We start from the raw sequence: 25,473 nt of genomic DNA, 5'->3' as shown, positions 1-25,473 counted from the left end.
TTAAGTTGTGGTTGGCTGATAATATTGTTCAATTGAATGAAAATAAAACAGAATTTATTATTTTTGGTCACTCAGCTTGTAGCAAGATGGTAAACGATAGTTTAGGCCCATGGAAGGTCTACCTACCTGCATGATCAAGTAAAGAACTTGGGAGTCATTTTTGACTCATCCCTCATATTTGATCGACAGATAAAGACAGTGGTTCAAAATTAAAGACGCTGGTACAAAATGCTGCTGCAAGATTTTTAATGAATGCTAGGAAATCATATCATGTTACTCCCTTGTTGTCTCTTTTGTGATGGCTACCAGTACAACTTGGGATACAGTATAAGATGGAATATTTACAGAATGATTCCATTATAATGTTGAAATTCAGACAAGTAATGAGTTTACATTCACCTACTACAGTCAGTAGGTGTTCTCCTCCTATTCAAATTTGACATTGAAGGGGCGCATACAACATATTTGCCAACCGGCAACTATAGTTGCCACACATTGAAATATGATTTTCAAGAAAGGAAAAAAAAAAGAATAAAAAGAAACTTTAAACCATTCAGAAAAATTTGGGCACAAATGGGGAATTCAGGCCTCTTATGCTGCATTCACACCAAATGCAAATAGAGTGTCAAATTCGCGTCTAGTTGTCTCAATCGTGTCTACCCCGTCTTGTTGACGCGTTCAAGTTGCTCCAGGAGAAATGTCATAAAACACCACTCTGCCTCTTTCATTTTCATTTAAAAATATACTAAACATTAATAGCCACACAAATGTGGTTCAGGCAATGCACTACCTACATTATCTTCACTGCATGTATATTTAAATAGCCTAAAAAATAATGTTATGAACCTCTCTTTGGTTGTCTGCCAAATCGTTTTGACTGAGGGCAATTATAGAATCATGACACTAAAGATCACCTGTTAGATCTACACAAGACGAATTATATCTCATGTTTAACCACTACAGACACATCAGAGCCAGCGGCAAACATCAGAAGGACTGGCCAAGGAAAGGCTGCTCTCACCGTTAATGAACGCCTGGATCTCACAACTCCAAAAACGCAAGATTATTTTTTTTAAATAGGTGCTCTCTTTATAAATAAACCACTACATTCTCACCTGAAAAAGTCTTAAAACTAAATTGTGACACAATAACAGTAGTATTTTTATGTGGGGTTTCTCATCACGTCACTTTACCACGTGACAGCAGCAAGCAGGCTCCTGGTCCACTCGTGCAAGATGGTTGATTCGCGTGTATTGCACCGCAGGACCTCCAGACCCGCGTCAACGCGTCTTTACATTGACTTAACATTGAAATCACTCGCTCCAGACGCTCTATTTGCGTTTGGTGTGAACGCAGCATAAGGTAATTTAATACCGTAACAATAATCAGCACATTATACAGTCTCCCAAACATGAGGCATTTCCTGCTTGTGAAATTAATTCCACAATGACATATGAAACCAGTTCTCTCATACATGAATACTCATGTGGTACGCCAGGGCTTTTTTATAACTAAAATTTTTCCCACAGTGTCCACATGTGTACGGCTTCTCTCCAGTGTGAACTCTCAAGTGCCTGGTAAGGCTTTCTTTTCGGGTGAAACTTTTTTCACACTGTTGGCAAGTGAAAGGCTTCTCTCCAGTGTGAACTCTCATGTGGTTTTCAAAATGTTGTTTTAGAGTGAAACTCTTTCCACACTGAGGGCAGGTGTAGGATTTCTCTCCAGAGTGAAGTCTCATGTGTCTGTTAAGGTTTACTTTTTTAGCAAAACTCTTTCCACACTGAGGGCAGGTGTAGGATTTCTCTCCAGAGTGAACTCTCATGTGGACTTGAAAGTTTTCATGTTGATTAAAACTCTTTCCACACTGTTGGCAGGTGTAAGGCTTCTCTCCAGTGTGAATTCGCATGTGGCCTTTAAGGTTTCCTTTAAGGTTGAAACTTCTTCCACACTGTTGGCAGGTGAAAGGCTTCTCTCCAGTGTGAATTAGCATGTGCCTGTTAAGGCTTCCATTTTCAGCAAAACTCTTTCCACACTGAGGGCAGATGCAAGGTTTCTCTCCAGTGTGAACTCTCATGTGGTTTTCAAAATGTTGTTTTAGAGTGAAACTCTTTCCACACTGAGGGCATGTGTAGGGTTTCTCTCCAGAGTGAAGTCTCATGTGTCTGTTAAGGTTTTCTTTTTTAGCAAAACTCTTCCCACACTGAGGGCAGGTGTAGGATTTCTCTCCAGAGTGAACTCTCATGTGGACTTGAAAGTTTTCATGTTGATTAAAACTCTTTCCACACTGTTGGCAGGTGTAAGGCTTCTCTCCAGTGTGAACTCTCATGTGCCTGTTAAGGTTTTCTTTTCGGTGGAATCTTTTTCCACACTGTTGGCAGGTGAACGACTTCTCTCCAGTGTAGAGTTTCTCCCCAGAGTGAAATCTCATGTGTATGTTAAGGTTTATTTTTCTAGCGAAACTCTTTCCACACTGTTGGCAGGTGTAAGGTTTCTCTCCAGTGTGAATTCTCATGTGTATTTTAAGGTTTTCTCCTAGAGCGAAACTCTTTCCACACTGTTGGCAGGTGTGAGGCTTCTCTCCAGTGTGAACTCTCATGTGCCTGTTAAGGTTTTCTTTTCGGTGGAAACTTTTTCCACACTGTTGGCAGGTGAACCTCTTCTCTCCAGTGTAGAGTTTCTCCCCAGAGTGAAATCTCATGTGTTTGTTAAGGTTTACTTTTCTAGCAAAACTCTTTCCACACTGTTGGCAGGTGTGAGGCTTCTCTCCAGTGTGAAATCTCATGTGTCTGTTAAGATTTACTTTTCTAGCAAAACTCTTTCCACACTGTTGGCAGGTACAAGGCTTCTCTCCAGTGTGAATTAGCATGTGTCTGTCAAGGTTTTTTTTTAGAGTGAATTTGTTTCCACACTGTTGGCAGGTGAAATTACTTCTAGTACCCTTATTTTTAGCCTTTTTTTGTGACAAAGTCTTTTCAGGCCGTGAGCAACTAAAAGGTTTTTCTCCAGTTATTAAATCATTATTCTTAAATTGATCTTTCTCTTCTATTTCATTCAGTACTTCACTCTCCTCTTTCAGCACCGTCAGGTCTAAGGTGAAAAGAGACAAATGCAAATTAACACCAGTTTAATGGTACAAAGCAACAAACAAAACATTTAGACATGTAAAGTATCAAAAACAAAATACAACTAGATCCTATTCACATCGGCATCACACCAGGGTGTGGGCGGTGGTGTGGGGTTGGGGAGATAGCGCACACATTGCTAGTGCGGAGGGCCATTGATATAGAGTACACACGTTTTCTGAAGCCGATCATGAAATTACTGACATAATCTAACACGTTTATTTTCTTAGAGTCCGAACATTCTCTATTTCAGTGGTCCTCTCACAGTATGGCCAAAGACTAGCTCTGATGGGCTGAATTTCAGAGACTCCTGCACCATTGCACGGATTGAGAATAAAAGCAAAGGAACTCCTTCATCCCACTCAGACCAGGTCTCGAGGCAGTATATCCTAAGCATTGCTTTTAAGGTCTGATGGAACCTTTCAACTGACCCCTGTCTCTCTGGGTGATAAGCACTGGATCTATGATGTGTAATATTGAGCGATTTAAAGACTTGAGCACACAATTAAGATAAGCCCCCTGATCAATCTGGACGTGATCAGTCTCAGTAGAACAAAAATGGTAAAGAACTTTGTTAAAGCTTTAACAACTGCTCGGGATGTGATTTTTTTTGGAGTGGAATTGCTTCCGGGTATCTGGTAGCTGTGCACATAATAGTCAATAAAAACCGGTTACCAAATAGTGGCATGGATTAATAATGATGCTGAAACAGAATGGGTTAACCCATAAGAACCCGGAACAATTTCTCCTTATAGGAAAATTATGGGGCATATAAAACAGACCAAATGGACCATTTATAACATGTTTCTGCAGTTTTTTTTTAATTAAATATAACCCTTCCTTGTGAAAGATCTGTAATGTTACATATTTGTCACATTGGGCGTTTATTCCTCAGTTGAAAAAAAATAAATGTTGTCATTTGTTTTGCTAAATAGCAGTTTATTTTCTTTTCCACAACATGTATCAAAATTATTACTTTTCTGGAAAAAAAAAGAAAATTCAGAGGTAACAGTTTTTGCACTTTATTTGCTTTGCCACTACATATTTCAAAACCATATAACTGTGACCATTACATTTTACAACAACTCTTTTCTAACATGAAAATTCTACCTTTTCAGGTTGTAATCTAAAATAAATAAAATTCACAACTCAAAAAAAATGTGCAAACTGAATAAAAATGAATAAACTACCTCACACTGGAGGTCAACATGCTAAACATGCATGTAGTGCATTAACATTGCAAAATAAAATATTGTGCAATAAAACTGTAAACAAACAATACAATGCTCAGTGGGAAAACTTGTTCACTCTGATCAAACATTGTTAATCACCTTTATCTCAGAATTTTTCAGAATTCTTGGCAATTTAGGGCAGATGGAAGTTTTTGAAGCAATTTCTGTCCTCAGTGAAGCAAAGACGCACATCACATTTCTCACAGACAGTGGTGGTTGCAAGGACTTTGCAGAATTTACAGCGGCCACGCGTGTCACATTTCGCAGGCCAGTGTGCAACCCGGTCAGTGCGAACATCATCTGGTACCCCAACACGAACTCTCTTGGGTGGTGGTGGTGGTGAAGATGTTTCGTGAATTGTTGGCCGACCTCTTCGTGATTGCACAAGAATTAGGCTAGTGGCAACCTCTGCCTGGAAGCTCCTTTGTTTCATTGGCTTTTGGACACCAAGTTGTTTGCAATCACGGCGTTAGATCAACCATGCATTAACAAGGCCCAACATGATGGTTTGCCAGAACAGGTAGAGGTACCACCTACGTGATCTCATGTGGTATTTGTACCGTGCGACATGCATCAAGGAGGTCAATCCCCCCCATGAATTTGTTGTACTCCTTCACAATATGTGGCCTGTTGACCTCCACAAAAGCTTTGTCTGATTTGCTCCAGCGTTGAGCTTTATCTTGAGGCTCAACTGCACAGTAGGAGGAGATCAAGGTAACAGCTTTGTTGTCGTACCACCTGACAATGACCATCCTTTCCTCCTTCTCCACCATGGTATCAACAGATCCTCTGCCTCGCTTGGCAAGACTTTTCTCATCTTCAAGCTGACAACCAGCCAAACTATTGCAACGGAGTGTTCCTACAAAGTAAATCTGTCGCGAAAGAAGCTCGGCAATCAGTGCTGGAGAGGAAAAGAAATTGTCTGCAAAAACTTTGTAGTTTTGATTTGATGGGAGAGTTTCACAAAGCTCAACCACAACGTCACCTCCTATGCCAAGTGGTGTTTTTTTCCCAGTGCCACCTTGATAGACTGCAAAATCACATAAGATTCCAGAGGAGGAGCAGCGGCCCCAATTTTTCCACCCCCAAGGGTGGGGTTTGCCCTTCACATACTGCCTTATTGGGCTGTGTGTCCCTCTGAAGGGCACCATTCAATAGAGTTGTGCTCCTCTGGGGTGATAGCCAGGCATTGTTTGCGAAACATATCAAGCCATGGGCGGATCTTCCAACACATATTCCCTGCTGGCCGATTTGTCAAATCATTGTTGTCAGTGAAATGTAGACATTTTAGCAGAGCCTGAAAACGGTTGCGTGACATGTTGTCAGACACCATAGGACACCTTGTGTCATTTTCCCAGTATGCACGATTTCCAGGCATTTGTTGCAGACCCATGCACAGATAGATACCAATCAGTATTTCCAGTTCTTTAACAGTGGTGTTAACATTTTTATGAGTTTCAGATTTTTGCACACTGTACAAATTTGTTTGTTCCTTTAGTAACTCAAGCATTTCTGTTGTTATGAACTTTCTGAAATACTCCAGGGGCGTTTGAAGATTGTCTGGAGGTGTGGCACTCTGCCCTTTGAATGTGCACTCAGGGGTTTCATAATGTTTCTTTCTCCAATAATTTTTTTTTTCTCCCGGCTGGTTGTATTTTGCTTCCCAGAGTTTATGTTTGGTTGTGCAGTTTCTAAATCTGAATCACCTGATCTGCTAATGTCTGAATCAGATCCATGTCTTTCTTGCTAGGAGTGTAATCAGGGTCATCAATGTCTTCATCCGAGTCACTGTCACATCCCTCATACTCGCTGTCATCTCCCTGGATAATCTTGAGTACATTCTGAACATCAAGTTGTTTCTTGAATCTATTCATGTTATTCTCACTACAAAACAAGATCAAATAACCTTAAAATAGGACCAACGTATAATATAAACATCTTGTTTTAGTTACATGAATGCAAAAAAGTTTCAAAATACATTTAAATAACAAATGTAATTAATTTGACAGTATTTTTATGTTTACATTTGTTAAAATAAGCTTTGAAATGAGCAGCAGAAAATATATAACACTAAAATAATTGAATCAGCTAAATTAATTGAGCTGCTCATTACCATTTTCCTTAATGTGACATATACGTCACATCCAAGGTTATTATAGTTTTGCATTTTTAAATTAGTTTTTATTTTATTATCGTTTTCGATTTTGCAACAAATTTCAGTTTAGTTTTAGTTAGTTTTATAAATTCTATAGCTAGTTTTAGTTCTATTTAGTTTTTATATATTTAGTTTCAGTTTTAGTTTTAGTAATAGTAATTATAGTTTAGCAGAGTTACCAGAATGAAGTGTAGAGACCAAATCAAGGTTTTTAATTTCAGCAAATTTTAACGTTTGCACCGATTAAAGTTTACTTTTATGCAGACATCTTAATAATATAAATAAAATAATGGAATAAAGATTGTTTTATTTAATGCCATGTCATCAGCTAAGGCTATATTCATGGCAAAAATTAAATTACAAAAATACAAATATCATATAAATACAATAAAACCAAGCAAACAAACACGTCATATCCAAAGCCTTTTCATGCATAATCTTACTAAATAAGTTTTAAGTGAAATAACTTGATAAAAGAGAATTCTTGTTTTAACCAAGGACAGTCCAACAAAATATGTTTAACGGAGCGGGGAATCTTACAAAACATGCATAAAGTTGGGTCTTTACCTTTAAGCAAAAAATCTTGAGTCAAACTATGACCTATACGACAAAAAAATGGTCTAAGATTGAACAAAGAACCAAATAAATGCAACGTAAAAATATGAAAGTAAAAATGATAAATTCCAGACAAACTCATTCATATTAAAGATGAAATATTGTTAAACAATTAAAAGATTATTTATTTAAAGATTATTTCTTCAGTAGTACAATGTAGGCTAGCAGTGTGACCACAGCTAAAGTCATCTGACTACAGCCAACTCAAACTGTTGTGAAGACAGTGGGATTAAATAATGAAGTGTATGCTGTCTGCATGTTTGTGTGTGTGTGTGTGTGTGTGTGTGTCCTGGTATTCCCTACTTTGTGGGGAAATGTCTCCACACTGATGATAATATTATTAGTAGTAAATGATTTGTAAAAACAATGATAACACCTTTGAGCCTGTCAATATTATGCGAACATGAAATCTCAAACACACAGTAGCACTTGCTACTATAGTTGCTGTTGCACCGGCGTCTCTCGCGTATGTAACGGCGTTCTAAAAGCAGTGAGTTTAAGTTCAACGTGTGTCTCATTACCTTGTGTCATTTCCCATTTCACTGCCACGAACGCATTCTTTGTGAACAGCTGTCGAACGGGACTAGTGATGTTCACTAGTGTGTTCACTGCACGCATTGCGTCTCAGGACAGCGGTTAATCTCCTCAGCTCACTTCACGTGCTGTAGCTCCACAGACACTCCCTCAACCGCTACAGGTCAGATTTTCCGTCACAGTAAAGAGAGCTTATTAAATACGAAAACGAATATTTATTTTTGCTAATTATTATTTTATTTCAGTTAGTTTTTCAGTAAGAGTTGTTAGTTTCGTTTAGTTTTAGTTTTTCATTTATGATTTTTTAATTTTATTTCAGTTTGCGAAAATTTTGACCAATAGTTTTAGTCTTAGTTTCAGTTTTCGTTTACGAAAATAACCTTGGTCACATCAAAATTCCACCTACTGTTTTAAGGTTAACGGCCCGATGTGACATATGTCACCAAAACATTTTCGTAACTTGTTTTATATCAATTTGTTTAAGAAATGTATTAAAATCAGGTTCAGAGTAATCTAGGATATGTTAACAAAACATCAGAATTGTTGCATGGGTTGAAACATACCTTTAGTAACAAAAACAAGTGTTTTAAAAATTGCTGACACTGCAGCATGCACTTACCAGGCAGGCCACCATTTTGGAAATGTTGTCATGGCAACAAACAGTGCACACATTGTCACATGACTGAACCTAGTTGTTGCTTATATGTCACTTAGGGACTTCCTGAGTTGAAAGTGAGGGATAATGCTTTAAAAAGACCTTTCCATATAATCACCAGTGTTTGTGACACCCGCGTCACCACGGGTTCTTATGGGTAACATGGAACATTGCTCTGAACCCTTGTCAACACTAGCCTTTATGACACTGTAACGGATGGGCATGATCAAAATGCTCTAGGCACCATAAAAACCTTCCCCCTTTTCCTTTGGTCAAACTTGATCACTGGCCCGGCCCAAAGAGTCGCAAACCACCTCTCTTCAAATGCCGTTATGACCTCTGCTCTCCTGAACGACCTTAGCAGAGACGATGCCTGGAACCCTCAAATGCAGCACAGGAGACCAGACGGCAGCCATTTGGGCAAAGACTAGATACAAACTTCCAATACACAAGGACATTGACTCTATTTTTACTCACAATCAATGTGTCCCAACTGTATACACTATTTCTCCTGCATTTTAATGCGTGTCCTTTTATATTAGCCTAGTTATGATTCTTTAGTTATTTTATTGCAACTTCTAATGCTGATATCCAAATATATTTGGTGGTCACCTCACCAAATGTGTGTGAACTGATAGGGCCTTTAACCCTCTAGGCGCCATGGTCGAGTTTACTCGACAAGATGCGGCACTGAATAAAACGGCCGATTTTGTCAAATAGGGTGTCAAATTTCGTTCGAGCTCCCCTCCACTAGATGGCAGACATGTCATACTTCATCTCAGACTCAAAAAAACGTCATGCTTCTATACAAAATCTTTGAGTAAGAGTGCATTGAATCAGTGCGAACAAAAGCGGAGATAGTGTGCGAGTGAGCCATTTTATCAGAGCAATATTGTCAACGTCAGCGAGTATTTACATTAGATTATTTTTATTATTGTTTTCTAATGGCATCAATAAAGCTTACCCGCAATGAAGTGTTGGGTCTTCTATTCGCAGACCCTGATTCTGAAGGGGAATATCTGCCTTCAGAAGATGACTGATTCTGAAAGTTAAAGTATAGCCCTACACCAAGCACAAACGGGGAATCCTTTGCCTGATGTAGATGGTCCTTTGCCCAATGTCAGTGGTGGAAACTATGTTTCCCGGGGTCGGGGTGTTCATCGCGAAGTTAGCAGGCGTGTTAGTGTTGTGTGGAATGAGGAGGGAGATTTTTACCGCGCTAGCCATGAATCTTTGTCTTCTGACCATGTGCCTCTCCGCAATCGCGGCGACAGTATTGTGGTGGAGACTTTGTCTAATGCCACTGGGTATGTTAGACGAGGTTGAAGTATTCATAGGACAGTTAGGAGGCAACGTGGAGGCAGGGTTTGTTTCTACCATTTATTAGTAATGATTTAGACAGTTTGTTTACAATTTACCTGAGCATTCAGTATTGTGCAATATAGCATTCAGAAGGTGAGGGACATTTTGGGGGGAAAGAAGTGCTGCATTTTATCATTTAAACATGCGACTTTTCATGAAAGCTCTATAATCCAAGATGGCCACCACCATATGACGTCTTAATATGCAAATTAGATGGGAAAATGTAATCCCTACATAAACTTTGGTTCATCTTTAATATTTCTCTAATTTACAGAAAGTCTCTATCTTTTATCACTTTTAAGATATAGCCTTTTGAGATGTCAAAATCAAACGATTTAGGAAAAAGCCTAAAGGGTTAAGAGTTCCCTGATTAGGCACATCTTTGCTCAATCTCTTTTGAGACACCCCATTTCCTCCTTCTGGCAACTATCTTCAAGTTAACTTTGTGGGAATCAACATGAAAAACACAACGAACGCTTCAGCGCACTCCTATTGAAAACATCAAGAAACTCTGGACTCTATTGCGTCTGGACTTATTCAGCAACCAAAGTCAATGCAAGTACCGTTCGCAACCTTTAGATGCGCTTCTAAGTCATTGTGCCCCTTTAAAGGTGAACCTGATTCTTTGATGTTTCTTGTGGGTTGTGGTAGAAGCAGAGAAATGCTGGAGGGTGTGGGAAGATAGGAGACCACACATATATTCTGGGATTGTCTGAAAATATCCACATTTTGCAAAGGGGTAAAAGGCTGAGATCATGAACATTCTGCATATAGACGTGCCTTCTACTCCTCTGTATAATAACAATGAATTGGATGAAGCCACATTCTCCAACAATGGCCCAGTGGATAGAAAAACTTGAATCTATTTATAAAATGGAATATTTGACTGCCTGGCTCCAACTGAAAGTGGACATCTTCTTACAAAGGTGGACTTATATATATATATATATATATATATATGGATGCATTAAAACTAATTGATCAATACAATTAGAACTGTTACTTATTTGTTGTTGTATTATTTCATTTTCCACATAATGTGTTTTCTTTATTATCTTGTTACTTATGTACTTGTTCCTCCTTTACTTGAGCCAATGCTGTTGTCAATGAATGGTTAGTTCACTGTTTGGGAATTGTTTTGATAAAAAAAAAAAACACCAACGCAAATAAAGGACCAACGCAATCCACTATCACATGCTCAAAAGGTTCACCTATGACTGAACTGGGATTATAGGGGCTGGTGGATTCACCTGGTTTGGTTTCCCAGCATACTGGCAATCATGACAAGTCATGCAATACTGTACCACATCACACTTCAAACCGTACCAAACAAATGCTGAAAAACATGGTTGTACGTTCTCGTCTCCCCCTAAATTTCCTGACAGCAAATGCTCATGCGCCAATGAAAAATGTAAGGAAGCACAACCTGAAACATTCCACTCATCCTCGATAGTATTATTTACATGCCACTTCCGCATCAGTAGTCCATCTTTCACCAAAAATTAGACATTAAGTGCAGGTTTGTCAAGTGAAACGTCATTCTTTTGAGCTTCAACAAGCTTTTCACAAGTTACTGTCAATGTCAAAGGGTCAGTCACTACAACCTCATTCCCCTGATCACTGACATGAGACTTGTCTTCAGGCCTTTCCTTGGCCTCCTGATCTGCACATAAGTCAAATAAAGATGCATTACTATCTTTCTTTCCTTGAGCATGAGATCACGCAAGCAGTAAACACATTTGGATATTTCTGATACAATTCAGCCTGTTTTCATGGCTGCGATGTGACATTTAACTGCTAATGTATTTCCTTTGTAAACAAAGCTCTGTGCACATGGGATGTGGGATGTGCGGAACAAACAAGTCCGATCCATGGAGGCCCCACCTCACAATTTACAGGACTTAAAGCAGGGCTCGACATTAACACTTGTCCGGGACAAGTGAATTTTTTTGAAGAAGCAAGTGAAAGAATCTTACTTGCCCGACGGACAAGTAGCCTGATAAAACGGCATTAACAAAAAATAACTAGGGAATAACCAAAATGCAAGAATGATTCTGCATTCATTAGTGTACAGGTGCTGGTCATATAATTAGAATATCATCAAAAAATTGATTTATTTCACTAATTCCGTTCAAAAAGTGAAACTTGTATAATATACTCATTCATTATACAGACTGATATATTTCAAACGTTTATTTCTTTTATTTTGATGATTATAACTGACAACTAAGGAAAATCCCAAATTCAGTATCTCATAAAATTAGAATATTACTTAAAGGGTTAGTTCACCCAAAAATGAAAATTCTGTCATTAATTACTCACCCTCATGTCGTTCGACACCCGTAAGACCTCCGTTCATATTCGGAACACAAATGAAGATATTTTAGTTGAAAGCTGATGGCTGAGAAAGGCTTCAGATAGGCCTCCATTGGCATTCAGTACATTAATACTCCCAAGACCCAGAAAAGGCACTTAAAACGTCGTTACAAAGTCCATCTCACCACAGTGACTCTACAATCATTTTAAGATGCGACGACAATAGTTTTTGTGCGCAAAAAAAAATCAAAATAACACCTTTATCCAACTTGTTATTGCCTTCCGTGTGTGCCTCTACAATAGCCTGGCTCCGCCCTTTTACGTACTTCCGCTCAATTTTCATTTTCCTTCAGTACTACGTCTGGGACTGCGGTGTATGCTTAGGTTTTCCCCCGAACAATTTTTTACCTGGAGTGGCTGAGAGCGATGACGTTGATGTCGTGCGCTAGTTTGAGTTGTAGTACAGTAATGGCGGCGGTGAAAGATGCGAGTGTGTGGCAGCGCTGACGAATGTCCAGAAGTTAAAACCGGAGTGTGGCGAGGTGGACGAGCGAGCGACACCGGTGTGCGTGATTGAGACACACCGGTCTCGAGTCCTCTCATGAGGGAGCACGGAGGCATATAAGGACGAGCGACACCGGTGAAGGACCAGGCCTGGATTTTAAGTTGTGTTTTGTTATGTTTGTGCGCGGCAGTCGTCCGTGAGGGGCTGTCGCTTTTACTTTCATTTTGTGTTTATTATTTGATTAAAAGTTGTTAAACGTTCGCCGGTTCCCGTCTCCTTCTTCCCTGAACAAACGAACTCCCGTTACACGGAGCAAGAACAATCCCTGCTGTACTGCTGATGTTGTGGTCCGGGAAAAGTCTTTTCCAGCTCGCTCCGTTAGTGGTGAAGGAGTTGCTGAAGCCGTCCGTCTCCCACCACCCGCGAGAAAGGCTGAATTATCGACTTTTGACAAACACCAAGGTCGTGTGGTAATGTAATTGCTGTCCGAATCCACATCTCTGAGTTTTCAAGAATATATCACTTCAAAACTCACTGTTTATATCCTTTATAGACCCTTTCAGAGTACTGTGCGGTTGCGTGAGCTGTAATTTGCATTTCTAGACTTAGATTAGCATTTCTAGACTAGAATGTTGCTGTTAAAGCATAAATAATACCTGTAAAATTATAAAGCTCAAAGTTCAATGCCAAGCGAGATATTTTATTTAACAGAAGTTCCCTTTCAAAGCCTACAGCGAACGGCCGGTTTGGACTACATCCTGGTACATCCTGCTTTAATTACGTCAGTAGAACAGTTTGTTGACTAACCTCCGCCCACAAGAATACGCGAAAAAGGGGGCGTGGTCTTGCTGCTCCCGCGTGGAGAAGAGGAAGTGTTGCGTTCGGTTCGGTTGCGTTTGTCGCCATGTCGTTCAGACGCTGTTATTTTCATCCCGGAGTCAAATCACCTTTTGTTTGGCCTTCAGGGGCTGTAGTTTGAGCGCGTTCTCCCCGTTATGGTAAGAGGCGTGACCTTTCCGGGCAACATGCCCTAAGCTGCTGTCGAATCACAACACGGGAACCGCTGGCACAATCAGAACTCGTTATGTGTTTCTGAAGGAGGGACTTCATAGAACGAGGAAATTCTCAGGCCGTTTTGAGGACAGTGAAAACAGCAGTAAACAGATAAGTAAATTGTGTGAAAAATACTGTGTTTTTTTACACATGAAACATGAACACATGTTATATTGCACACTGTAAACACAATCAAAGCTTCAAAAAAACACGAAAAACGGGACCTTTAAATACTGGCAAGTGTTTACAAGAGCAAAATATTTCACCACCGCTCAAAAAATAAAAGAAGAAAAGCACGTTAACATTTGAATTGGGTTGTTATTCAAGGCAGCATTTATTCTTATCATACTAAGCATATGACATTTTATTGACAGCATACAATCATGTTTTGATTGCACGAGATATGCACCACGAGAGCAGCGCGTTCCGATCACAAAACTCTCCTCTCCACCGTGAAACAATCCGGATGCACGAGGTTCCCTTTCGAAAGGGAACTCGCGCTGCGTCGAATTGACGCTACGGGGAACGCCCTCGGCGTGACTGGTGTCTGAAGCTACTATCGAATCACTGCAAAGTCTTTAACCGACGTCAGCCCATGACGTCATCATCGTGCGACCCGGAAGTATATAAGGGCGCTGTGCCAACACAGATACATCTTTTTCGTCTTCAGGGACTGTTTGTTTGAAGCAAGTTTCTGAGAGGTAAAGTAAGAAGAAAGAAATGAAACACACAGAGAAGAAACACTGTTTCAGGAAGTGTGCCGACCCGTGTCAGAGGTTTCTGACACCGGAGGACACACACACTCTGTGCGTTTTTTGTCTGGGCGAAGAGCACGCACAGGCAGTTCTCGAGGGAGCTGCCTGTGCAAACTGTGAGCGGTTTCCCGTGAGGACGCTCCGCTCTCGTCTGGCCCTTTTCCTGAGGGAAGAGGGCACAACATCTGGGGCTGTCGATGTGAGTCCCGCTCACGCTGAGGCGGAGCGGCGGTGTACATCGTGGGGCTCCAAGATGGAGCGTGCGGATCGTCTGGAGAGAGGTGTTGTTCTCTCGGACGATCCGGCGGCTGACGAGGGCGAGCTGCAGATTGACGTGGAGAACGAGAGTTCTCCGCCGAGCTCTGCAGTGGGTGCTCTTCGGGACGGGCAGGAGATGGCTGAGGAGGGTGGTAACAGCGACCAGGATCAGCCTGGACCCTCTCAGCCACCCTGTCCCGCGTGCGCCGAGCTGCTGGACGCTATAGAGCGCGCTGCAGGCAGGCTGAGGCTGCCTTGGCGGCGCGCTGGGGGAGAGATCGCTCGTGGTAAGCTCGACGATCGATTTCTCCCCGGCCATAGGCCAGCACCTCAGGTGAGCCTTCCATTCCTCCCGGACCTGCATACTGAGGTCCGGGCGGCATGGAAGAACCCGTTGTCTGCCCGCATTCACCGACATCAGCGGGCTAGCTTCGCTGATGTTGAGGGAATGGGTAGACACGGGTATGTGTCGATGCCTCCCATAGACGAGACGTTCGCGAACTATCTCGTCTCCGGGCAGGCATCGACACAGAGCTCCAACTCTGCCATCCAAACCACTGAAAACGTCCTCGCGGTTGAATGGCAGGGCGTACGCGGCAGCAGGTCAGGCTGGTGCGACCCTGCACACGATGGCGGTGCTGCAGGCGTACCAGGCAGGCCTGCTGGAGGATCTCGACCAGGGGGCCGGTCTGTCCCCTGAGGCGGTTGCTTAGCTGCGCCGCACCACAGACCTGGCTCTCCGGGCCACCAAGCAGACTGCTGCTGCTATCGGCCGCTCAATGGCGGCTATGGTGGTTACGGAGAGGCATCTGTGGATGAGCCTGGCCGATATCTGGGAGAAAGAGAAGGGCTTTCTACTCGATTCGCCGGTTTCGCCGACTGAACTTTTTGACACCTCCGTGGAGGCGGTGGTTGGAAAGTTCAGGGAGGCGAAGGCGCGCTCAGCGGCATTTAGAACGTGCATACCGCTGAGATCCGCGCCCCCACCCAGGCAGGCGGGACCTGGTCCTTCACGGCCTGAGGGCCGTAGGCAGGACCAGAGGGTTAGCGTCTCCTCTCGTGCCCCCCCTCCGTGGAGGAGTAGGGCACAGAGGAGACGGGAGTCCCGCAGGAAAAAGGACCTGAGGGAGGTGATCCAGGACAAACGCGCTCGGCGTTGGTGATGGATCGCTTCCCTTGAGGGCGGTTACATCCTAGCCCTCTCCTTTTTCCTTTTTAATACCTTTTAATGACTTTTTCCCAGGCGCTTCTTACATCAGGCCTGAGGCGGGCCCATGATGAGTAGAACTATGTTCTGACGGCCCGCCCGGACTTGCTCAGTGAGAACGCCGCTTTCAGGCATGCAAGGGCGGTAGAACATGGCGGTGAGAACTGCGCAGTGAGTCTTCGCTCGACGTGCCGCAGGTGAGAGTGGTCATTTTTGTGTATAACACTAAAATATGTATTTCTTACAGACCCCCGGTTCCTGTATAGAGTATGGGTTTTATGCCAGAGAGAACTGTTGTTCCCCTGTAGTATGTGGCTTAGCACAGCGCCAGGCTCTGGGCTGTGTAGGTAAGCGTGTGTTGGCTTTCCCTGGGCAGTCAAGATGGCGCGAGGCTGGCCACCGCGCATGGTTATCAGAGGAGGGCCTCCTCTCATATTGAGAGTGGTGTGTAGGCCGCCGCTCTTTTCTTTGAAATGTTTGCGGAGTACTAAGCGGTAGCACACCCTTCTGGGAGAAGTGAGTGTTTGTCTACCGCTTAGGGTTGTAAATGTGTCTTTGGTGTCCCTAAGCCACTGCAGGTTGGAGTAGTTTGTCTCTGTTAGAGTGTGTTTTTAGAGAGACTGAGCGTTGTTGCGTCAGTTGGGATGTGGATGATGGAGGTGCGTTGCTGATGCACCGTCACCTTTGGCTGTTCACTACGTGAGTTTGAGCCTGTTTGTACCATCCCTGCATATGTTAGCCTCCTCTCATTGAGAGTCGTTGGTTTAAGTAGCAGCCAGCTTTTCTTTCTGGCAGTTACTTCTCGTCTATTGCTAGACTCGTGCAGCTTGTAGGCTTTAAAAGCCTCCCTGGGAACGGGTCCCCATAGCAGTGAAATGGGTAGCTATTAGTCAGCCAGTGGTCTAACTGTCAAGATTTTCGTAGCAGTCAGTGTGAGCTTGCTACCAGGTGGTAGGCCTCACCAGGGCTCCCTGGAGACGAGTTCCTGAATCAGGTACTCGGGGAGCTAGCAGGGCTTGCTATCAGGTAGTAGGCCTCATCAGGCCTCCTTGAGGGCCAGGGCCGATGGTTGACATCAGTATGGCTAGCCTGACGGGCTATCAGGTGGTAGGCCTCATCAGGCCTCCGTGGAGACGAGCCCCTAGGGTCGTCCTTGTTACTCTCACATTGTGCAAATGTTTGTTTCCAGTTAGCAGGCCTCTAAAGCTAGGCCTCGCTGGAGGAGTGCTCTGAGTCTCAGTCGCTTGACAGTTAGCACAGTTGAGTTAGTGCTAGCAGGTGGTAGGCCTCATTAGGCCTCCATAGTAGGCTTGCGATCAGATAGAAGGCCTCATAAGGCTTCTTTTTGAGGGTGAGTTTCAGGAGTAGGTTTCCCGGGCAGCTAGCATGACTTGCTATCAGGTAGGCCTCACCAGGCCTCCTGGGAGGGCAAGTTTTGATGCGGGGCATCGGGAAAAAATAGCCCGGCTGGCTATCAGGGTATAGGCCACGAACTAAGCCTCCCTGGCGGTCGGCTGTCAGGTGGAAGGCCTCAGTCAGGCCTTCCTGAAGGTGAGTACCGATGTGTGGTCATCGGGAGTATTCTAGCTTGGCAGGCTATCAGGTGGTAGGCCTTATCAGGCTTTCCTGAAGGCAGGTGCCGATGCTGCGGCATCAAGGTACTGCTAGCCTAGCTGGCTATCAGGTTAAAAAGGGCCATTACGCTCTCCTGAAGGTCGGCTTTCAATTGTAGGCCTCAGTAGGCCTCTTGAATAAGGCGCATTATCAGTTGAAGGCCTCGACCAGGCCTCACTGGAGGTAAGTACCGATGGTCACATCGGAACAACTAGCCTGCCGGCTAGCAGGTTGTAGGCCTCATCAGGCCTCCCTGAAGGCCTGCTGTTAGTTGGAAAGCCTTAACCAGGCCTCTCCATAAGCAAGCACCGGCGCACGGCGTCCGGGTATGCTGCCTAGCAGGCTATCAGGTGGAAGGCCTTACTAGGCCTCCCTGAAGGTGAGTTCCCAGGTTGTGGTCACTAGATCAGTAGCATAAATTGCTATCTGACAGTAGGCCTGCACCGGGGTGACCCAGAGGCAGGTAGTAGGCCTCATCAGGCCTCCCTAAGGCGTTCCTGGGACCCAGTCACTTGATAAACAGTTAGTAGCAACGAAGCGCAAACGGGTAGCAGGCCTTTCCAGGCCTCCCTAAAGGCTGGTTATCAGGTAGTAGGCCTCAATAGGCCTCCCTTGAGGGCGAGTTCCTGAGTCAGGATGCTCGGCTAGCCTGCGTAGCTTGACTGTCAGGTAGTAGGCCTCCATTAGGCCTCCGTGTGAAAACAAGTGCAGTTTTCCAGTTACCTTGACAGACGGCCTCAACTGTTATCGGGTGGCCCACGGGACCTCCCTAGACATAACCTCAGCAGTTAGCATGCTTCGCTGGCAGGTGGTAGGCCTCTCTAGGCCTCCCTAGAGGTGAGCTTGAACGCTCTGTAAGTCGGCATATATTGCTTTCAGGTAGTAGGCCTCACTAGGCCTCCCTGAGGGTGGATTCCCTGGCCAGGATGCTCGGGCTGCCAGCATGGCGTGCTGTTAGGTAGTAGGCCTCCCTGGGAAACCCGCTGTTAGGTGGTAGGCCCACGGGGCCTCCCTGAAGGCGAAGTTCCCAAGTTAGGCACTTCTTGGTTACCAGTTCTCTGTGTTAGAACTTGTGGTAGTTGGGCCTACAGCTGGTGGTTATCCGCCAGGCAGGTTCAGATGCTCCCCTCAATGAGGTTCGTTTATGAGCACTCAGCCGCCTGAGCATGGTCAGACGGTCGTAGGCCTCTCGTGAGGCCTCCCTGTTAGATCAGTCCGTAGGCCTTTCTGGCCTCCCTACTGCTTTGAAACACAAGCACCTGGTAGATCCTTAATTTGAGCAGGCAGACTCCCCTCACTAGCAAGTGTTATAACGCGCTTTGCTGAGTATTGCTCTCTTGGATAACCCGTCTCTGAGTTCCGGGCTAAGTAGGACTGCCATATTTCAGTCCCTTAGTTTGGATGCCCCCTGGGCACCATCCAGAGGCTCTGTTCTTGAACAGACAGTGTTGGCTAACCGAAGTGTCCCTAACACTTAGGGCACCAGGTCAGGCCTCCCTGGTGGCACTCGGGAGAACTTGTTTCCCGAGTAGTGACTGGCTGGGGCTCCTTCGGGTCCCCTAGCCACATTCCCTTAAAAGGGACCCCTTCTGGTGAAGTGGTGGTCCCGGGCTTCTGAGCAGTCTAGATGGAACCTCAAGCGGTGCGTTAAGGTTCCGTTTAGGTGTATAGCTTGGGCTATGACCGTAGGGAGTGCTGTCGCTGTCAGCCCAGTGTGACCTGAGGGGGAGTTGCTCAGGTTTTTTCAGTTGAAATTACTTGTGCTGACAGTTGTCACTGTCAGTGGGCAGACACTCCCCTCAGCATGGTGGCGTTGGTATATCGTTCCCCGTAACGTCAATTCGACACAGCGCAAGTTCCCTTTCGAAAGGGAACGTCTTGGTTACGTATGTAACCTCTGTTCCCTGAGAACAGGGAACGAGACGCTGCGTCGCCTGCCATGCCTCGGGGCCTGTCTGCCATACAGTCCCTTCAGACGAAAGATGTATCTGTGTTGGCACAGCGCCCTTATATACTTCCAGGTCGCACGATGATGATGTCATGGGCTGACGTCGGTCAAAGACTTTGCCGTGATTCGATAGTAGCTTCAGACACCAGTCACGCCGAGGGCGTTCCCCGTAGCGTCAATTCGACGCAGCGTCTCGTTCCCTGTTCTCAGGGAACAGAGGTTACATACGTAACCAAGACATTTTATCACTGATACTGAGGTGGTGTGCACAGTTAATGTGAGAATCAAAGGCGAACGGCGCGTGACATACGTCACGACCAAACGTTAGCTATTCAACCCGCCTTCAAGGAAGTAAACGCTTGTCAATGGAGAGTGGCCAGACTCTATGTACAAATGAAATGTACGAGAGTCTGGTAAAACCAGGCTACCTCTACGACGCATGCGCGAGAATATGACGTAGCGCCGGGGTTCGGGAATCCATGAAATGCACACTTTAGTCCCATTTTGAGAACTACGCCGAGACCTAAAGCACGATCAATGTAGAATCCAACAGCTTAGACACGCGCGTCTTCCTCTGCTTGTCAACAAATCGCTTCTGGGTCATCTGTCCGAACGCCGGATCTGCGTCATATACTCGCGCATGCGTCGTGGAGGCACACACGGAAGAAAATAAAAAGTTGGATAAAGGTGTTATTTGGATTTTTTTTTGCGCACAAAAACTATTGTCGTCGCATCGTAAAATGATTGTAGAGTCACTGTGGTGAGATGGACTTTGTAACGACGTTTTAAGTTCCTTTTCTGGGTCTTGGGAGTATTAATGTACTGAATGCCAATGGAGGCCTATCTGAAGCCTTTCTCAGCCATCAGCTTTCAACAAAAATATCTTCATTTGTGTTCCGAATATGAACGGAGGTCTTACGGGTGTCGAACGACATAAGGGTGAGTAATTAATGACAGAATTTTCATTTTTGGGTGAACTAACCCTTTAAGACCAATACAATGAAAGGATTTTTAGAAGTCTTGGCCAACTGAAAAGTATGAACATGAAAAGTATGAGCATGTACAGCACTCAATACTTAGTTGGGGCTCCTTTTGCCTGAATTACTGCAGCAATGCGGCGTGGCATGAGGAGATCAGTCTGTGGCACTGCTCAGGTGTTATGAGAGCCCAGGTTGCTCTGATAGTGGCCTTCAGCTCTTCTGCATTGTTGGGTCTGACATATCGCATCTTCCTCTTCACAATACCCCATAGATTTTCCATGGGGTTAAGGTCAGGCGAGTTAAGAACAATTAAGAATGGATACCATGGTCCTTAAACCAGGTACTGGTTGCTTTGGCACTGTGTGCAGGTGGCAAGTCCTGTTGGAAAATGAAATCTGCATCTCCATAAAGTTGGTCAGCAACAGGAAGCATGAAGTGCTCTAAAACTTCCTGGTATACGGCTGCGTTGACCTTGGACCTGGGGTGACATGGCACCCCAAACCATCACTGACTGTGGAAACTTTACACTGGACCTCAAGCAACGTGGATTGTGTGCCTCTCCTCTCTTCCTCCAGACTCTGGGACCCTGATTTCCAAAGGAAATGCAAAATTTACTTTCATCAGAGAACGTAATTTTGGACCACTCAGCAGCAGTCCAGTCCTTTTTGTCTTTAGCCCAGGCGAGACTCTTCTGAGGCTGTCTGTAGTTCAAGAGTGGCTTGACACAAGGAATGCGACAGCTGAAACCCATGTCTTGCATACGTCTGTGCGTAGTGGTTCTTGAAGCACTGACTCCAGCTGCAGTCCACTCTTTGTGAATCTCCCCTACATTTTTGAATGGGTTTTGTTACACAATCCTCTCCAGGGTGCGGTTATCCCTATTGCTTGTACACTTTTTTCTACCACATCTTTTCCTTCCCTTCGCCTCTCTAATAATGTGCTTGGACACAGAGCTCTGTGAACAGCCAGCCTTTTTTGCAATGACCTTTTGTGTCTTGCCCTCCTTGTGCAAGGTGTCATTGGTGGTCTTTTGGACAACGGTCCAGTCAGCAGTCTTCCCCATGATTGTGTCGCCTACAGAACTGGACTGAGAGACCATTTAAAGGCCTTTGCAGGTATTTTGAGTTAATCAGCTGATTAGAGTATGGCACCAGGTGTCTTCAATATTAAACCCTTTCACCATATTCTAATTTTCTGAGATACTGAATTTGGGATTTTCCTTAGTTGTCAGTTATAATCATCAAAATTAAAAGAAATAAACATTTTAAATATATTAGTCTGTGTGTAATGAATGAATATACAAGTTTCACTTTTTGAATGGAATTAGTGAAATAAATCAACTTTTTGATGATATTCTAATTATATGACCAGCACCTGTAAGTGGCGATCGATAGTGGATAATATATAATGAACTGATGGTAACTATAACGTTGCACTGTTGACGCTCACGCAGCCTCTCGAGGAGAAATCAAAACAAATGTGCACCGCTCACACAAAGAAACTCACTTAACACACTACCTTAAAAATGTAGAAATGTATTTATATTTATAACATATGATACAGTTGCAGCGTCACATTACAAAGAGTGCCATTTTCCTGAATAACATCACGACTCGTATGACAGATCCATAAACAATTATTAACATTAAGTCACTTACATTTTAGATGCAATATTGAGTGTTTTTGTTCCACTTCAGCAGCGAAAAGTTCCAAACAAGATCACAGCAAAACGCGTATCACCGCAACAGTGTGTTAGTGAATGATTCGGCGTTTTGAATGAATCGGTTGAATAAAAGATTCAATAAACTATTCGTAAACGACTGCCTCATTCCTGAACGAATCGATTCAATGACTCGCTCATTCAGACGTTCACCTGCCGCCACCTACTGGCGTTTTAGTTTCATGTTGAAACCTTCTTTCAAACTTTTCTTGTTTGTATATTCAAAAAATATTTTAAACATTTAAACAATCTCATAACATTATTTAATGCAGTTGTAATTTTTCCAGTGCAAAATTATTTAATTTGATTGGTAACTACCCTATGGTGTCTTATTCTAATTTAATTTATAGATCAAATTTAAGAAGATAAAATGAAAGCTGAAGCATAGCCTATATTTAATAAGATTTGGGGAAAAATGCCCTTTATAAAAGGTAAAAATATCACATGTAAATATGTCAGATCTGATTGAATACTGGTGAGAATATTGCTTCAGAATAAATTATATTTACAACACAAAAAAAAAAAAAAAAAATTCCGGACAAGCACATTTTTTTAATGACAGATTTACTTGTCCGAAGGACAAGCACGTGAACAAGCTTAAAGGATCTGCTGCTAACATCTTGGTGCCAGATACCACAACACACCTTCAGGGGTTTAGTGGAGTCCATGCCTCGATGACAGCAAAATGGGGACCAACACAATATTAGGCCATAATTCAGCTTTAAGAATGAAACTAACCTGTGTGTTCCTCAGTTTCTTCATGTTTCAAACTGAATACTTCTTTAATCTTTATGTCTTCACTTTCCTCTTTCTCTGTTTGTTCCTCAGTTTCTTCATGTTTCAAACTGAATACTTCTTTAATCTTTATGTCTTCACTCTCCTCTTTCTCTGTTTGTTCCTCAGTTTCTTCATGTTTCAAACTGAATACTTCTTTAATCTTCACGTCTTCTCTCTCCTCTTTCTCTGTTTGTTCCTCAGTTTCTTCATGTTTCAAACTGAATACTTCTTCAATCTTCAGGTCTTCACTCTCCTCTTTAATAAACGCCATCTTTGTAATAGTGTGTCACGTGGATCTCAGTCGCTTCTCCAGGAGTTTTTCTGTGTGTTTGTCCTGTTTAAGAATAATTAACAGAAAGAAAAATAAATCCAAAATCTCTCCTAGTTCAGTAGTTCAACTGGCAAGAGAGTGATAGTGTTTTTTTTGTTTTGTTTTTTTATAATTTTTGATTTTAATTTAAAATGACAGAATTCAACAGCAGAATTTACAGAATTTCTTGACACATTTTGTATAACAATTTAAGTAAAAATAAACAAAAAAGTTGAACTTAAAAGTAAAGGGCATCGCAATCATGTTAAATTAATTGCACACTTTTTTGAAAATGAGCAAAATTTGGTTTTAAATTACTCCATTTAGTTTGATGAATATGACATTTTCCTAATAACAAAAACAAATCAATAATATATATGTTTCTTTTGGAAAGTCATTCATTTGAATGAAGTAAAACAGATTTAAGAGGTTTCAGTTCATTTTAACACTTATAAATTGAGACTTATGAAATCTCATATCTAATGTGTTTCTCAGGATATATTCTGTCAACAATGTTAAATGACACTTCTTTGGTTTTATTTGTTACACAATACCCACTAATCTTCCCACTCAAATGAGGGAAACATATGACCCCAAACTAATTTAGATGGAGGAGAAGAGGTAGAAACAAAAAGAGATCTAATCGATTGATTACTGCAAGATGATCTAAATAGAAATGTTTGAAGAGTTAATTATTAAAAAAGATTGCTCTGTTTTCCCTAACCATTTATTTAAGCAACTTGATAGTATCATTTTTTTTTCTTAGATGCAGTTTTGATATTAACAAAACACCTCTTCAATCATCTTCAATTATCTAATTTTCACAAGCAAGTGTTTTTGACGCAGTGTTTGGTTCTTAAACAACTTCTCACCCCTTTTTTATTTGGAATAGTACACATATCACACACCAAAACAAAATATTTTTTATTATGAATTAGTTGTTGTAATTATTATTATTAATTTGCTAGAAGTAAACCATCTATAGAAAATAATTCCCTGGTCTCAGGCGAATGCAACATATGAAACCGCTGCCTCTGGGACTAACTCACAAGCTTTGAGTACGGCTAGCTTACACTGAACTTATACAGACAGGGGTTGAAGTATTATTAATAATTTGTTATTATTATTATTAATATTAGTTGGACTGTTGTTGAATTCCGATGCTCAGCTTTTGAGCATTACTGAACTAACGTTATGCCTTACATTGAAGTGTCTGTTAAATAATATATTATTGAATTCTATCATGAATTCTATTATACAATTACATCTCTATTCATTCAGAGTGATGGACAAAAAACACTCAAAACTAACACAACAAATTAACAAAACAAAGCAAATTATACAGACCCTTATATTAGGCAGTTCAGCTATTTAATGATTTGTTATGAATCAATCGGTTCAAAAGAGCGAAATTGCAATTTACTCACACAACGCTGATGTTAGATAAAGCAATGCAAAGTTACATTTAATAATACATCATTCATTCTGTATCGCTTTAAACACTTTAAAAGCTTAAAACACAAACCTTTCTTCAGCCGAATCACAACAGATGCAGGAGCGCGGCGCAGCCTTATGACGTCATACAATAAGAGCAAAATAAAAGTCCCTTCTTCTGCTTCTTTTAGTTTCTTGGCAGATTGCATCGTTCATTTGTTGCATACCGCCACCTACTGTACAGGAGTGTATAGAGTGTTGCAGTAAACCTTTGGTCATTCAATCAAAAAGGGGGTTTATTTAAATAAAAAATATAAAAATTATATTCTTATTATAGCTGTGTTTAAGGAAAATAATTAAGCTTCTAATTCTTTCACTTTCCCTCCCTTGTTCCCCAAGAATATCCTCAATGTTATCATCCATTTCTTGCCATCTTTGTCTCTGTTCACTGTCTCTCCTACATCTAAATAAAACATGATATTCCCAACAATCATTTAATACTGACACTGCTGGATTATTATTACTCCCTAGCAACCTAACCCTATATGTTAATGCTAGTTTAATGAATCTTAATGTAAGTGGGGCTTCTTTTGTCTCTACCAGTAAAGCACTCCTTAGAGTCGTTTTAATAGCACCCATGACCATTCTCAGTGCTCTAAACTGAATTATATCAATCATTCTTAATTTAGTTTGACATGCTGTGCTATATGCTATACATCCATAATCTATAACTGGCCTGATTAATGCTATATACACTCACCTAAAGGATTATTAGGAACACCTATTCAATTTCTCATTAATGCAATTATCCAATCAACCAATCACATGGCAGTTGCTTCAATGCATTTAGGGGTGTGGTCCTGGTCAAGACAATCTCCTGAACTCCAAACTGAATGTCAGAATGGGAAAGAAAGGTGATTT

General features: G+C 42.4%; 1 protein-coding gene across 1 annotated transcript in view; it reads right to left on the bottom strand.

Moving 5' to 3' along the window:
* Window positions 1–236: 236 nt before the first annotated feature.
* The window catches only part of LOC307135586 (uncharacterized protein), a gene marked incomplete at its 5' end in the record, with an annotated part of 37,962 nt that continues 12,725 nt past the window's right edge, over window positions 237–25,473 (bottom strand). The window contains 2 exons of the mRNA XM_079832161.1: window positions 237–3,087; window positions 22,770–23,061. Coding sequence (XP_079688287.1) covers window positions 1,469–3,087; window positions 22,770–23,061 — 1,911 coding nt within the window. The 3' untranslated portion in view covers window positions 237–1,468. The remainder of the gene's footprint in view (window positions 3,088–22,769; window positions 23,062–25,473) is intronic.

This window comes from Gobio gobio (genome assembly GCF_949357685.1).
Source record: "Gobio gobio genome assembly, chromosome: 1".
Taxonomy (NCBI): domain Eukaryota; kingdom Metazoa; phylum Chordata; class Actinopteri; order Cypriniformes; family Gobionidae; genus Gobio; species Gobio gobio.
The sequence above is the reverse complement of the archived record's forward strand: the minus strand, read 5'-3'. Positions and strand labels throughout refer to the sequence as shown.